At 43.9% G+C, this 15,588-nt stretch overlaps 1 protein-coding gene across 1 annotated transcript in view; it reads left to right on the top strand.

Annotated features, from left to right (window-relative positions):
* Nucleotides 1-6,100, top strand: part of RALBP1 (ralA binding protein 1) — a 39,040-nt gene extending 32,940 nt beyond the window's left edge. The window contains exons 7-9 of the mRNA XM_023507613.1: nucleotides 1,551-1,681; nucleotides 2,388-2,511; nucleotides 4,173-6,100. Of these exons, the coding sequence (XP_023363381.1) occupies nucleotides 1,551-1,681; nucleotides 2,388-2,511; nucleotides 4,173-4,439 (522 nt within the window). The 3' untranslated portion in view covers nucleotides 4,440-6,100. The remainder of the gene's footprint in view (nucleotides 1-1,550; nucleotides 1,682-2,387; nucleotides 2,512-4,172) is intronic.
* Nucleotides 6,101-15,588: the final 9,488 nt, after the last annotated feature.

Consider the following 15,588-nt stretch of genomic DNA (forward strand, 5'->3'; position numbering starts at 1 on the left):
GAGCCGGTATTTTTATTTTTTATTTTTTTTATATTAATGTGATCAGACTCTTATTTTTATTTATTTATTTATTTATTTGCCGTTTTTGGCCGGGGCTGGGTTTGAACCCACCCTCTCTGGTATATGGTGCTGGCACCCTACTCCTTTGAGCCACAGGTGCTGCCCAGACTTTTAATATTTTAAAACCTTTTGTTCCTGACATTGCAAAATCTGGCACCTTCAAATCTAATGATTCCAATTTTAACTGGTAGTTGTTGCTAGTAACACCTTCTAGGTATTTTGATTTTATTCTTTGCAAGCAAAAGTCAGTTGTTGGAGGTAAATTATCTTATTAATCCTTCATTCATTGTCTCTTGAGTTACCCACTGTACTCCAGGTATAGAGACAAGAATGAGCTCATTTCTGTGTTTCTGAATTTTTCAAGTCAACCTTACTCTGTTCTGGAACTTCCCAGAGTTTAACCAGAAAGGAGTGAAATTTTTTAGGCTTTGAAAACATTGTGTCTAGACTTCCAGAAACCCATGTATGTGGTTTACCTAAAGATGTACAGGTTTCAGTCCTTTTCTGTCACTTCTACAAAATGCATTGTTTTGCTTAGCAGGGACACACAGCATTTTCTTCTGTCTGAGAAGAGAATGAAGTCCCAGATTGTGTGTTTATTTCAGGGTTTTTCAACCTGGAATTTCTTAGAATGTTAGCTTTAATGGGTATGCTGAAAAAAGAGGAAACATTTCAGAATGTCCAAACACCTTTGGGAAATACTGTGTATTTTGTGCCTAAGAGAAAAGTTCTTAGCGCTTCTTTGCAGCTGTGAGTAGTTTATTTTGGAATGTGATCAGCATCTCCCGAGTTTGACCATAAGCACTTACCTTCTCCATGCCTATTAGTTTGGAAAGAATCTAGCCCCTCATATCTGTAACCACATTTCTGTCACTCCCTAAGTTTTGTCTGTGTTGGTGGGGTTCTCTAGAACTTGGGCAGATAGGGATTTTTTCCATTCTTTCATAAGACTGATGACCTCATCAGTTTTAGAAAAGGATATTCTGTTCGGGCAGAATACTTACTGTTTTAATGTTGTTTCTGAGGACCTGGGCTGAGGAATATGGTGGCTTACGGTGAGGAGGGACAGTCTCTGTGATGCTCTCCCCCTCAGGCCTGTCTGCCTTGAAGGTGACACTGACACAGCCACACGTCTTGTGATTGTGACACTATCAAAGGCCCTAAATATCCTCACTTTCCTGAGACATAGGATGTCATTAAGGAAGGACTGGGAGGCCAAAGCAGATTTTGTCCCTTTAACCCTGGCTGCCCATGTGCAGGCCTCACAGGGGCCTTTGCAGGACATACAGGATGTCTGGTGACACTTTGTTGTTGAGAAAAACCTAGTCATTTCCTCAAAATAACTTATTCACCTCTTTTCAAAGAAGCCTGTTCAGGACATTTTTGGTTGTGTAGCACTTAACCACATGTTCAACACTCTGGGTCTAAAAAATTCCTCCAAAAAGGTGACATTTCCCGGATTAAAACCCAGAGGTGCTCACCAGTGATCATCATTTCAGGAGAATGAGATCCTCACGGAACAGGAGGAGCTACTGGCCATGGAGCAGTTTCTGCGTCGGCAGATTGCCACCGAAAAAGAAGAGATAGAACGCCTCAGAGCTGAGATTGCAGAAATTCAGAGGTAAAGGAAAGCTGGGGATTGTGAAGTTTCAAAGAATGTTTGTTTAACTATAAATATATAGGAGAACTTCTGTAACTTGACCACGCCAGGGACTATAACAAACTTGTCAACACACCGAGGTGGTCAACATTAGGAACTAGGGCTACTACACTGTTACATACATGTGGTGCATGTCCGGTCTTAGGAGGTGGTCAGTACAGGGAGGTGGTCAACTATGGAGGCTCCACGGTAACCATTTCAACTCTCAGACTTTCCTATAAAATAATTAAGTACCTTGGCTTGGTGCCCGTAGTTGGGGGGCTAGCCATATACACTGAGGCTGGCGGGTTTGGAACCAGCCTGAGCCTGCTAAACAACAGTGACAACTGCAACCAAAAATACCCAGGTGTTGTGGTAGGCGCCTATAGTCCCAGCTTCTTGGAGGCTGAGGCAAGAGAATCACTTAAGCTCAAGAGTTTGAGGTTGCTGTGAGCTGTGATGCCATGGCACTCTACCAAGGGTGACATAGTGAGACTCTGTCTCAAAAAAAGAAAAAAGTAATAATAATTAGGTGCCTGAAATTAATCACCCTCAAGTTTCTTATTTATCTGGTTATCTGGTCTTAGTTATCAATAAGAAGTTATTAAGCAGCTTCATGGTCACATGGTCATTCTGGGGAGGAGGGGGACATATCCCGTGATCTTCCCCTCCTCTCTCACCCTCACAGTCGCCAGCAACACGGCCGAAGTGAAACCGAGGAGTACTCCTCTGAGAGTGAGAGTGAGAGTGAGGACGAAGAGGAACTGCAGATCATTCTAGAAGATCTACAGAGACAGAATGAAGAGCTAGAAGTAAGTTTTGAGGTGAAGTGACCAAAAAGCATACTAACTTCTAGGAAGGTGTAGAGACCCCATTTCTTCTCAGAATTGTCCTTCTTTTTTGTGGTTAACAGCTAGGAGGCTAAGTGGAAGAATTCAGGCAAATGTCTCACCCCAGAGTCTGTGGGCACCAGCTGAGCACGGGCTCTTAGGCCTCTGGAGCCCCACATAGACCTTTCTCTTCCTGAAGGAAGGTAGGCTTCTGTTCTGTGGGAAGCACTCACATTACATGGACTGACTGTGCCAGTCCAAGCAGCTCTGAATGATCTTGTCTCTGTTCCCAGGGAAGATGAACAGAAAGAGAAATGCAAGTGGAGGAAGGAGAGGTCTCCTCAGCTTCCTGTGAGCACAGTGAAGGACAGTCTCCTTGACTTGCAGACTAGAAATTCCTTCTCACCTCAAGTCAGTCATTGTCTCCCATGTTGACCTTCCAGAAATGAATCTGAGAACAGAGAGCTGGCTCTGCTTCCCTCTCTCAGGTTCTTTTAGCGCTGGGGCAAACTAGAGCTACTCCTTGCCTAGAAAGTGAGAATCCCACACACAACTACATGCTATGGAGCTCAGAGAGGTGCCCGCCCAGGCCCCAGGTCAGAAACTCCTTCATCCGGACTGTGCTATGGGGTCAAGCTGAGTAGATGTTGAGGCCTGGGTCTGGAGCTTCTGTTTTGTGGGAAGCACTCACATTAGCTCTTGCTTTCATAGGCTTACTATGATCTGTAAAATGTTAGTAGGAAAACATCTAAATTATTGTGCTTGGGGTATAGACTGAACTGCTATAACAAAAAGAACAATGTAGTGGTTTAAACAAGATGATGTTGTCTTTTACATGGCAGGCATACCAGGCCTGTCATCCTCAACACAGGCTTTTTCTGCTTGTGGTCCAAAGAGGTTGTTCTACATCTTGCTCCCGCTGAGTCAGCAGGAAGGGGGAAAGGAAAGACATGCCTCTGTGTAAGAGATGTTAGCCCTTCACTTATCCTGCATTCTCAAAGGCTTAGTCTCTTGGCTGTCCCTAGTGCCCTGGGAGGTGGGGCAGTGCAATGGAAGCAGGGGAGGCTGGATGCTTGCAGGTGGGAAGCAGGAGGAAAGGAGGTCAGCAGGAGGTTGAGATTACCTCCTGTTCCGCATTACCTAAACTTTGCAGACTAGCAGATAATTTAGAACTGATAGTAGTAGCTCACTATTTTTTGACTAAGTAGCACATTTTGGATTTAAAGTAATGCCATTCACAAAAGACAAAGGATATTCACTTTTGAGACAAATCTACATTTTTATCCTATCTCTAATTCCCCTCTCTAATTGCTATTAAAATTTCTTTTATTTTCTCCTTCAGGACTGTTCAGAACCTGTACAAAATTTTGAGTCAAGGGTATTTTAAGCATTAGAATACTTAGTTATTAAACTAATTGTTCTCTGTTGGCACATGGATGTTTTCTGCATGTATTTGCCTTTCCATAGCTAGGAGGGGAGTTTGCACACTCACCGGTTCTGAGCAGTGTTCCCATGACTCACTGGCCAACTCACGTTCATGTCTGCCTTCTACAGGGTGCCCTTATTAAGTGTTCTCTGTGCCTGAGCACAGTCCTTCTGTCCTCCTTCTTAAGTAGTAACTGCCCTTTCTGTTATTCCTCAAGATAAAGAACAATCACTTGAACCAAGCGATTCATGAGGAGCGGGAGGCCATCATCGAGCTGCGCGTTCAGCTCCGCCTGCTGCAGATTCAGCGCGCCAAGTCTGATCAGGCAGCGCCAGAGGATGAGGAGCCTGAGCGGCGTGGGGGTGTGGCCCAGATGCCCAGAGATTGTGTTGTGGAGGCCAAAGCAGCCAAAGAGCAGCCAAAGGCAGGCAAGGAGCAAGCGAAGCCATCCCCAAGCAAGGACAGGAAGGAGACACCCATCTGAGCCGCCTAGCATGCTCATGGTGGAATCCTCTAGACTCACAAGGACCTGTGCATCTTACTGTAATCCTGAGAGCTGCGGGTGCACTCTCTCGCACTGTCTATTCTGTAAAGATGTCTTCTCCTCTCAGAGACCCTTCCTCTTTCACACGTCTGACCCCTCACAGCAGGCTCAGGTCCGGAGGGAGGTCGAAGCAGAGGGCACACTGTGGGCTGGTAGGGACAGATTAGTTTTCCAGATAGTGTCAGCTTATTTGAAGATTAATTTTCCTTGTTAACTTAAAATAACTACTTTAACCCTTGAGTGGCTTCTTTTTAAACCAAAAATTGTCTTTCTTTGCTTTTTTATCACAGCAGAATCAGGATCTCTTTCTCATTTTGGGGGGGAACCCAACCAGGTCAGTCCTGTGCCTGCCTGCCCCACGTCCTGCCCTCCAGATCTCTGTGTCCCTGGTCACTCTTGCTTGTGCCTTTCACACCTTTTCGGTGCAGATTATACAATGGGGGAGCTGCCTCATGTTTTCTGACTGGCCAGAATGGCTCCTATGGGTGTACCTATTACCCACCCCGTAACTCTCTTTTGACAGTTCCAAACCACAGTCCATGAGCCCAAGTCACCAGGACGGCCTTGTTTGGTTGCACACAGAGGCTGCCTGTGGAGCCTGCCCACCTGCCCTGGCCCCTACAAGGCCCAGCATGGAGGAGGCCCCACTCCTGCCGGTTACTCACTGCCGTGGCCAGCAAAGGCCTTTTTACCGGGTTGGTGGGAAGGTGGTTGCCTTGACCTGGTGCCTCCACACAAAGGATGTTTATCAAACCAGAAATCCTTTCCATGACTGACCCTCTAGTAAAAACAGAATGACTCCAATTGCTTGCTTGGGCTAGAATGTACATGTCTCCTTGCCTGAATAAGCCATATAAATGCTCTTAAACAAAATTCAGAATTATCCGTGCTGTCTCAGTGAACCTACTGGTGGACTTTCAGTTGACAAGATTAGCAATAGAGACAAATTACCTTCCTTGTAATGCTAGCTGTGACTCGCCCTGCTCCATTTCCTGCCTCTAGTCCATCAGATCAGTGCTCTGAGGCTGCTGGGAGGCTGGGTTCCGGAGGCAACTGGATTGTGGTCAGCTCTGTCAGAGTGAGTGGTACCATGAGACTGGCCAGGTCTCCTGGCTCAGGAGAAACCCCCACACACTCAAGGGGGTGGAAACCACCCCACCGAGGGCTCTCCCCTCCTCCTCCTAGTTAGTATTTATTTTCAGCACCTGTTTGATGCAGTTTTTTATCTTCTACCTATTGCACTGTTGTGACTTGTTGGCCATTATTTGATTTTTGTATGAAAAAAAGCTTTGTTATAGAAATCAGCATACTATTTTTTTAAATCTGGAGAGAAGGTATTCTGGTGACTGAAAGTACCGTCAGGTGTCAGACATATACGTGTAAAGGCCTTCTTGCTGTCCTGTCGGTCCTAGTACATTCACTTTACAGCTGCTGGCAATATTGAAGGTTCCTTTTTTATTTGTGTAAACTCTAATTTCTACCCAGGTATCATGGATTTTTAAAATTAGTGTTTCATTACAAATATCTCAGCGTTGGTTAATTAATTTTTGCCAGGACCATTATTGATTGAGCAAATAAATTTAACAGCCATTTGGGAAAAAGCTAAGCTTCTAGTTTTTTGTGCACATTCTTTCTTTGAAATAGGTGAGCACCCTTTGGCTGGTAAGGAGTCTCTAAGCTAACTTAGATACTTCCTCAAGGCCAAGAGTGCACACGTGTTTGTAGCTGGCTTTGCACCCCTCCCCTCTGCAGACCTGCCATGTGTGCCAGGCTTCTAGTGTCTGTACTGGCAGCCATCTTCCTCCTGTCCTCAAGTCCTGCTGCTGCCTTGTGGGTCTGTGAGCAGCTCCTGCTCTCAGTGGGAACCAGCCCAAGTCACTCACCTGGCTGGGCCTGGCCCAAGGTGTTTACAAGGCATTTGCATTTCAAAGGTGAAATGAGGACTTAGCACAAGTCAACCTTTATTAGCATGTCTGGGATAGGCTGGTCTAAAATGAAAATGAAGTTTCCATTGGATTTTCTTACTTAAAAAATTCTATAATTAAAGTATCTTATCATTTAAAATTTAGACAAACTATCGGCATCTCTATTTTCTATAGTTAAATTCTATAATGTTAAGCTTTTGTAGTTGAAGTCTCCTTCAAGGGAAGTCTTATACACCCTGGTATAACTACCCGTAGCTCTGGAATTAGCTCCCATGATGGGATCTAGTGCTTGCCCGGTATTTTTCTTCACACTGCAGCTAGTTACAATACAACTCTGTACTTGTAGGTAAGGTGGGGCATCATCCCTGTAGTGTTCTAAACTAGAGCTCAGGAGACCCAAGAGGTGTGACGGAGGACCTGGGCAGAGAAGGGACAGAAAAGACCCTTAAATGACACAGAGGCTCTCTGTGGGAGCAGCAAGAGTGCTGTTACCTTCCTGGCCTCCCAAGCCGGCAACATGATGGATACTAACTCTGCTGTCTGGCGACTTTGTTGTTGCTAGACTAGCATGAATCAAAAGAAGGTTCCATACTTTTCCATGTAAAATGCACTCCCTTGTATAATGCACACCCATGTTTTTGGCCCAAACTTTCAGGAAAACACCCCTCAAGAAAGCTTTTAACTGGGAAAGCACATCTGGGGAGGGGTAATACTCCCCTGGTAAATATGCAGATTGCATAGTCCTCCTGCAGCCACCCATTCTGTGAAGGGCGCCCCTTCCCCTCTCTCCCAGGATCCCTTCCCTCCCTGCCACGTTGGGGGCTGCAGCCAAGATGGCCACACACGTTGCTGGTGGACCAGGAAGTTCTGAGGCTGCTTGGCCCTGGGGCAGCCAGGTAGATCCCAGGAGACTGCTGGGGTTCCTGAACCTCTCTGCATGGCTGCGTCTGCCTCACCAGCCCTGCTACCACCTGTTTCACTAATTGTGGTGCTCTGCAGAGGCTGCTCACTCCCACCAGATCCCAGATCCTCCCAGACTGCAACCTCCTGTGCCTGGTGGGAGGGCATGGCAGCCCCAGGAGCCCACTGGGCTCCCCTTCTCCTGTTTATGCTACTCATGTATAACATGTAGCCTTATGTTTTCCCCTCAGAAATTTGGGCAACAGGGTGTGCATTATACATGGCAAAATACAGTATCGTAGTTAGGTAAAATTAGGAAGAGAATAATATATTTGTGGTGAGCTCTGGTTTGTTTTCTTGAAAAAACTCTTCACTTCTGCTCAGACTGTCAGCCCACGTAGTGTCATCCTTGTGATGTCTCTGATCCCCCTGCCCCAGGAGATTTCAGGCTTCCAACCTCAGCTCCTGCAGCGCTTAGTTCAGGCACCCCACACTGCTGCGACTTAAGCGCTGTATGAACCTTCTGCAGAAACGGTGTGCTGCACAGGAACGAATGTGTGCGTCAGGCAGGGAAACCCTCGCTGGGTCCCCTGTCTTCGTGACCTCCCATAAGCTAATCTTGCTGAGTTTAGGTTTTCTCACTGGAAAAACTGTGAAAATAATCCTGACTTCAATAGGCCATTGGATTAAATAGTGGATAACAAAGTGCCTGGCATGGGGGTTTTAGCTTCATACTCAAATTAATTTTCCTGGCAGAACATGATCTATGTCTTAGCCATCATCTAAGTAAACTTTATGGCGCAAAGCTACAAGTCAGATGACAGTTTCATTTCCTAGCCTCAAAGTTCTGCCACAAAGTAAGCTGTGACCCAGACTGCCCATTTGCCATTGTCCAAATAGGAGACAAGAGCAGGGGCTGCCCACAGTGATCTGCAGCCTGAGGTCTCTGCATGCTTTGGGCCCTGAGGGAGAGAAGCATCTGAGGAGCAGGCCAGGGCCTAGTCATCTGTCAGGCACACACTAGGGGAGCAGTCGTGGTTCTCTTCTGAGATGGAGGAGCAAAAGGCAAGAGACTGATGAACACTCCAGCTGCAGTAAGACAAAGGAAATTTCTCTCTGGGAGGGTGCCTAGCTCTCTGGAAAGGGTCACACCAACGATTCTTCAGTTTTTCATGTGGGGATAAAAAGAAAATCCTGTTGCTGCTATTAAGACTGTTCAGTGCTAGAGAGCTTGAAAGTGTAAGCTTGGCCTGGGAAGCCGAGCCTGCCACCCACTGGCATTGAAAGTGTCTGCTCCCCAGAAGGAGCTCATGGAAGGGGAAGTGGAGTGATGGTGGCTGCTGTCTGGCTTGTACCTGCTTGCCCAGGTGCACCTCATGGGGCTGCTGTCAAATGCAGGACACCCCGCCGCTGAGCCATAGATCAAAAATGGGTACATCGTGTGTCCCCTGCAGCTTACTTAATTTGAGTGTCCTGTACTTTTTTTTTTTTTTTTGAGACAAAGTCTTATAGAGTGCTGTGGCGTCACAGCTAACAGCAACCTCCAACTCCTGGGCTTAAGAGATTCTGTTGCCTCAGTCTCCCAGGGAGCTGGGAATACAGGTACCCACCACAACCCCTGGCTATTTTTTTTTTTTTTTTTTTTTTCAGTTTTTGGCTGGGGCTGGGTTTAAACCCACCACCTCCAGCATATTGGGCTGGTGCCCTACTCCTTGAGCCACAGGTACCACCCACCTGGCTATTTTTTGTTGTAGTTGTTGTTTAGCAGGCCTAGGCTAGGCTTAAACCCGCCAGGCTCATACCCCTCGGTGTATATGGCTGGCACCCTAACCACTGTGTTACCAGCACTGAGCCAGGTATCCTGCACTTTGACTTGCTAAGTCCGGCGCCCTGATGCTGCTGACTGCAGAACAGGCTGTGACTGGGAGCAGGGGCCAGGTTCATTCTCTGAGGCAGACAGAAAAGCACCCAGAGCAACCCAGCTCAGGACATAGTACAGGAGTCGCTGAAGGGATCAAGTAGCTTGTACTGGGAGGGAAGGGCTGAGAAAGGCAGCAAAGTTTGGCTCTTTGCCTGGAATGTGAAATTGTGGGCATAGTCACTACACAAAGGTAAACAGTCTGGTACTGAGCTCAGAGGCATGTACTGGGCAGGTGGCACTGTGGTCCCATGTCCCTGGAACCTGAGTGACCCTGGATGCCCCTTAGACGGTGTGTGTGGTGTGGTACACATGTAGGCACATGTGGAGGCTATTGTGTGACACATTTAAGGATCTACGCACACATGGCATGTGTGGTATGTGGCAGTATTAGAGCAAGCTTGGTTGACTGAGAGAAAGGGCCAGCTGAAGGGCAGATATTTGCCCAATGGTAACACACAAACAATCCTATAAATAGCCAGATTGTGCTAAAGTTCTTTTCCTTAAAGATAAGGAAGACTGTGAGGGACAGGCAGGAAGTGAGAGAAGAAACATAATTCTACTGGAAAACCTCCAGGAACAGGCAAGCACAGGTCCTTTCTTACCTTACAAAAACTGAGGCCTACAGGCCTGACCACTTGGGACATCTGCCAAAATTTTCCACCAGCTCATTGATAATGTTACAGGCGTGGCCGTGTGCAGCTTCTTCACCATCTCGCTGACCTAGGTGGTGAGTGCAGACGTGAGGGACTCTTCTGTTCGGGGATCTCAGGAAATAGTTTGCTGATGTGAAATTTTAAAAGTTTAATACATACCAACTTGTAGGAAATCCAACGAACAGAAGAAACTTTCTCTGCACACAGATTCAGAGCAATGGGATACAAATAGTCATAAACATCTCTAGGACTGTATCACTCTAGAAAAATCAGCTGTCTACAAAAAGGAATGTAAAAAGACAAGTTCATGGGTTCGAGACCAGCCTGTGCAAGAGTGAGACCCCATCTCTAACAATAGCTGGGCATTGTGCAGGCGTCTGTAGTCCCAGCTACTCGGAGGCTGAGGCAAGAGAATCACTTGAGCCTAAGAGTTTGAGGTTGCTGTGAGCTATGATGATGCCACAGCACTCGACCCAGGACAACAAAGTGAGACTCTGTTTTAAAACAAAAACAAAAAAAGACAACTTTAAAAATCAGTAAGACAAATGAAAATAGGTTAATCATCAGAATGTCTGTAATTGAATATTTGTCAGATAAACCTGTGCACTGTGTGCCTCAGCATCTCCTGCAGAGGCAGCTCTTGTCTCTGTCTATCTGGAAATGCATTTCAATACCAGCAAGTTCAAGGGGCCCCTCTTCCCCCTTAGAGAGTAAGGAACACAAATGCTGGAGAATTCTGTGTCCACAAGGACCAAGGCAGAGCATTTTGTAGTGTGTTCAATGGGAACAAAGCACACATTTTTCAACAGTAATGGTTTACAATGGTGAGACATTGTCTACAAATCAGTTATCTTAGAAAGAATGTTCCAGAAGACTGTGGTAGCCTGCTGTGTACTTGTTAAGTAAGACTCTAATCACCCGCTAAGCCAGTGGTTCTCAGCCTTCCTAATGCCACAATGTATTTTCATTGTTAAAAAACCCACAGGTTGAGAACCACTGCTCTAAGCTAAAGGACACATCTGCTGGGGGTAATAGAAGTTGGGGGTCCTCTGGCAGCTTTTCTACCATGTCTGAGGGGGAACTAAAGACTTTTCATGGCATCCACCAGGGCAGAAAGGTTCTCAACCTTTTTAATGGCACGAGCCTTTAATACAGTTCATGGCATCCACCAGGGCAGAAAGGTTCTCAACCTTTCTAATGGCACGAGCCTTTAATACAGTTCCTCATGTTGTGGTAACCCGCAACCATAACATTATTTTCGTTGCTACTTCATAACTGTAATTTTGCTACTGTTATGAATAATAATGTAAATATCTGATATGTGGGATATATTTTCATTGTTACAAAGGGATCACAACCCACAGGTTGAGAACTGCTGCACTAGGCTAATTTGAGTAGTTGCAGTAACACCCTTGAAGAAATATGTTGGCTATGACTGAGACCTTTGCCCTTTCTGATTTTATATTTAAGATTATTTATATTTCTAATAAGCAAGGAGTGAACTATAAACATAGACAGTGCAGCAAGGATAAATGTACCTGTATGTATATGTGGGTCATTATGAAAGTTTTGAGATAGATAAAAATATTACTGGTTTTGAAACATAAAATGCTGGTGATGGAAACATATAATCCTGGGGATGGAAACAAATGAATGAAGCCCTCCCAGCAAAACTGATAAGCTGAGCAAGTTGAAACTTGCCCTGGTGAATTAGAAAGGACACTGTCAGTTGTGTTTCTTAGAAGTGAAATAATGGACCATAACAGTCTTATCTCAGAACTTTCATAGTGAAAGTTCTTATCCTATGAAAGGATAAACACTAATCCTCAAAGAGACACATTCATTTTCTGACAAAATAGTTCAAAATAAAAATCCCTAACAGGACTTCAACTTCTGTTTAGAATATAGAAAGCTGCAAAGAATGTCACTCTGACCCTACATGAGAAAAAGCTGTATCAACTACCAAATCTTTTCTTGAGCCCAGCAGAGCTGAGGCTGCAAGGCTCCAAATGACCTGACTTCCCCAGAGAGACAAGGAGAGATGGGCTCTGGGACGGCCTCTCTGAGCACAGCATGGATAGAAGAGGCAGCTGCTCCCACACTGCAGGGGAGAAGAAATCAGCTAAAATTGTAGCAGCTGCCCAGGGCTAGATGAAGGCTGTCACAGGGGTTGGGGGGCTCACACAAAGCTGGGGTGGGGGGCAGACACAGGGAGCTCACATTCCTGTGCAAACCCTCTAGTTTGTAACCTCCAGGGTACTTGCCTCCCCTGGGCACTGACAAAAAAAAACTCAAGCCAGGAAAGAAAACAGGAGAGCTGTCTGTCAGCAGGCTGAGGAGACAGACATGTCAAGGGATAGCCATTAACACTGGCACCCCAGGCCCTTTCTCATACAAAGCAAAAGCCTGATGGACTGAAGGGACACAAAGCCTGCTCACCCCACAAGCAAAGACGCGCTGCAGCTGAGGGGAGGAGAACTAAACTCCTTTCCTGACAGGGGCAGGAGACCTCCTCCAGCTAAGGCCCTACACTGATGCCAAGCAAAAAATCTCCTGCTGCCCAAGACTAGCGAGAAGTAGGAGGAAGAGACTGAATGCCACTGGGGCAGGGATGGAGGATTCCAAGAAAGCTGAGGCGTACACCTCCCAGAGAATCTCCTTTCATCAGAAACTTAGGAAGTTGATGAAGGTAATTCTCTTCCTTTGTCAATATGAAGAAGCTGAAGCAACAAAATAAAAATATTTATCAGGACAAGGTATAGACATTATTTTACTAGAATGTTTGAAAATAGACTGTAGTACAGATAATTCTTATGAAGAAATGTAGTATCTATGTTCAATTGTTTTAAAAATTGGTATTAAATTTATTTTCCTTCAATAATTCCATCTGCCTTCAGGAGTCATAATGTTCTTTTAGAATCTTTGTTTCTTTAGCCTTATAGTTGCCTGTACTGAAGCCCACAGAGTCCTGGGGCTGGCTTTATTATGGTCCTCATCCTCTGTTCATGTGACATCACTGTTACCAGGAACTCTCAGAAGATAGTGATTATGCTCTTAATCACATATGTAAGCCCAGTTATATGCCATTATGATGGCACACAACAAGCGCTCTATATTTGTTGAGTGAAAAAAATACACCGAAATGTATGTTAATAGCTGTTCTATAAATATTTAAAAGTAGATTTATAGTTAAAAAAGGGAAAACCCTAAAATTTTGTACAAATGGAAACAAATCTAATTATGTATTAATGGATAACTACTGTAAAAAGCCTGATTCTGAACTTAGTATTCTGCTTCTTCATGGCATATGTTTTGATAGCAGAATGTGCTGAAGGAAATCTTGAACGTTATTTAGTTCATTTGATGCTGGTATTATTATTAGAGGAGGGATTCTGAAACTATTTCACATTATGTTGTAGAATTAAGCAAATCACTAAATATATTAATGTTTTTAAGAACAGAATTTATTTATTTATATATTTTAGAGACAGAGTCTCACTTTGTTACCCTCAGTAGAGTGCTGTAGTATAGCTCACAGCAACCTCCAGCTCTTGGGGTTAGGTGATTCTCTTGCCTCAGGCTCCTGAGGATCTAGGACTACAGGTGCCTGCCACAATGCCCTGCTATTTTTTTGTTGCAGTTTGGCTGGGGCTGGGCTCGAACCCACCACCCACAGTATATGGGGCTGGTGCCCTACTCACTGAGCCACAGGCACTGCCAATGAACAGAATTTTTACCATGAAAAAATTAAAAAATCAAGTGAAGAATAGAGAGGAAGTGGTACTAGATTAGAAGTAGTTCAGTTCAATATGAACTTAATTAAAAACAAAAACCCTGAAGGAAATGATACCTCAGGAACAATGAGCATGTCTGCTGCCCAGATCTTGGTTTCAAATGACCATTCTCTACTACAAAGGACCAGGGATCCTTGGAGAAATGGCTGGGGCAAGGCAAGGAGAAGTAAGGGTGTGCTTAAAAATGAGGGAACAAACCAAAAGGACACTGGAGGCAGGTTAAAGGGCTCCCACCAGCTAATTGTGATGCTCAAAACAAATGACAGAAGTGGATTACATCATATCACACTGAATTTAAAAAATCCTATGGTCCACATTGATATAAAAAATGCTTTCAAAAAAGTGGAAGGAAGGGACAATTCTCTACATTAGAGTGTTAATTAATAAAAGCAGAAGGAATTACACAAATAGAAAATCAATTTCACAGCCAACATAGTAAACAAGGTAAGAACCAAGCATGGGTGAATAGATACAAGAGCAATGGGTCAAAGACTCCGGAGAAGAAGACATTCAGAATTCAAAAGTTCACCTCATCAATTACTTATTACAAAGGTAAAAGATCACTTTACAATGGAGAAATCAAGCTGACACCACCATAACCAAGTTTTCAGACTTATGGCTAATGATGGGAAGAACCAACTGTCAACCAACCAAAAGTCACCCCTGATGTGATGTTTTTGGGAAAACACATTACGGCCAGTACAGACTGATGACAGGCCTGCAGAACAACCCCATTTACCCAGAATTAAATTGTAATGACACTCAGACAAATTCAAATTGAGAAGCAATCTCCAAAACAACTTGTTTGGACTCTTCAAAAATGCCACTGACATTAAAAATGGAAAGTCAAGGTAAGTGTTCTAGGTCTAAAATTGAGGACTAAAGACACAGTAACATTTAAATTTGATACATACTTCCTGATGAGATTCTCTGAATTGAGGGGAGAAAAGCTGCAATGGATGTTACTGGGATAATTAGAAAAATTTCAATATGATCTATATTCTCAGATTCCTTAAACACAATAAAGTCTCCAAAGTTAACATACAATTGACCCTTAACTTTGTAGATCCATGGACACACGGGTTTTTTTTTTAACCAAATGCAGAGCAAGGAACACAAAACCTGTGAACATGGATGGGCAACTGCAGGACCTGCGTGTGTTCAGGGATACCGGGAATCCTGAAGCCAGTCGCCCATATATACTGAGGGAGACTACAGTGTGTAACATCTTTTACATATATTTTACTCAATAATTTTGAAAAGTAAAAAAAATGACAAATACTTGTGACTATGATCTAATATTTTGAAAATGAAATTTTTTTTACCATCAACTCATGGCTATGTTTTCTTACATTGAGACATATAGAAATCTATGTTGGTAATAGCAGAAAATAAACATTTAGAGTTATAATAGAATTTTAGAGTGTCTTTATGCCATGAAATTGAAAAGTTACCTTCAGAAAATCATGCAAGTTATTTTCAGGACCCCTGCACATTATGCCTATATCATCTTCTTTTCATTTATGAAGGGAAAATGCTTTCAGATCATTAATAATAAGGTTTTTGCAGTTCTCTGAACATTAGATCCCTGAGGTACAGGTGTCCCATATGTGTAGAAGGCTACTTAGCGCTATCTCCACTTTACTATTCCCCTTCAGCCTATTTTAGATTTAAAAACAACAAAACTTGTTTATAATGATTTGGTAATTCAAGAAACACAATAATAAAATCTGCATACAATCCTGAAAAAAAAATTCTACACAGAAATGGCTTACATTTATAACTTTAAATTAAAAACATCTTTTTCTCCCTGTTAATCTTAAATTTTAAAATTTTCACATTATTACTTTGTTTGAAATTTTGCCAAGAAGTAGTTCAGAGCAAAAGCTTTATTTT

This window comes from Otolemur garnettii, unplaced genomic scaffold, assembly GCF_000181295.1.
Source record: "Otolemur garnettii isolate 467f Iridium unplaced genomic scaffold, OtoGar3 scaffold00193, whole genome shotgun sequence".
In the NCBI taxonomy this organism is placed as follows: Eukaryota; Metazoa; Chordata; class Mammalia; order Primates; family Galagidae; genus Otolemur; species Otolemur garnettii.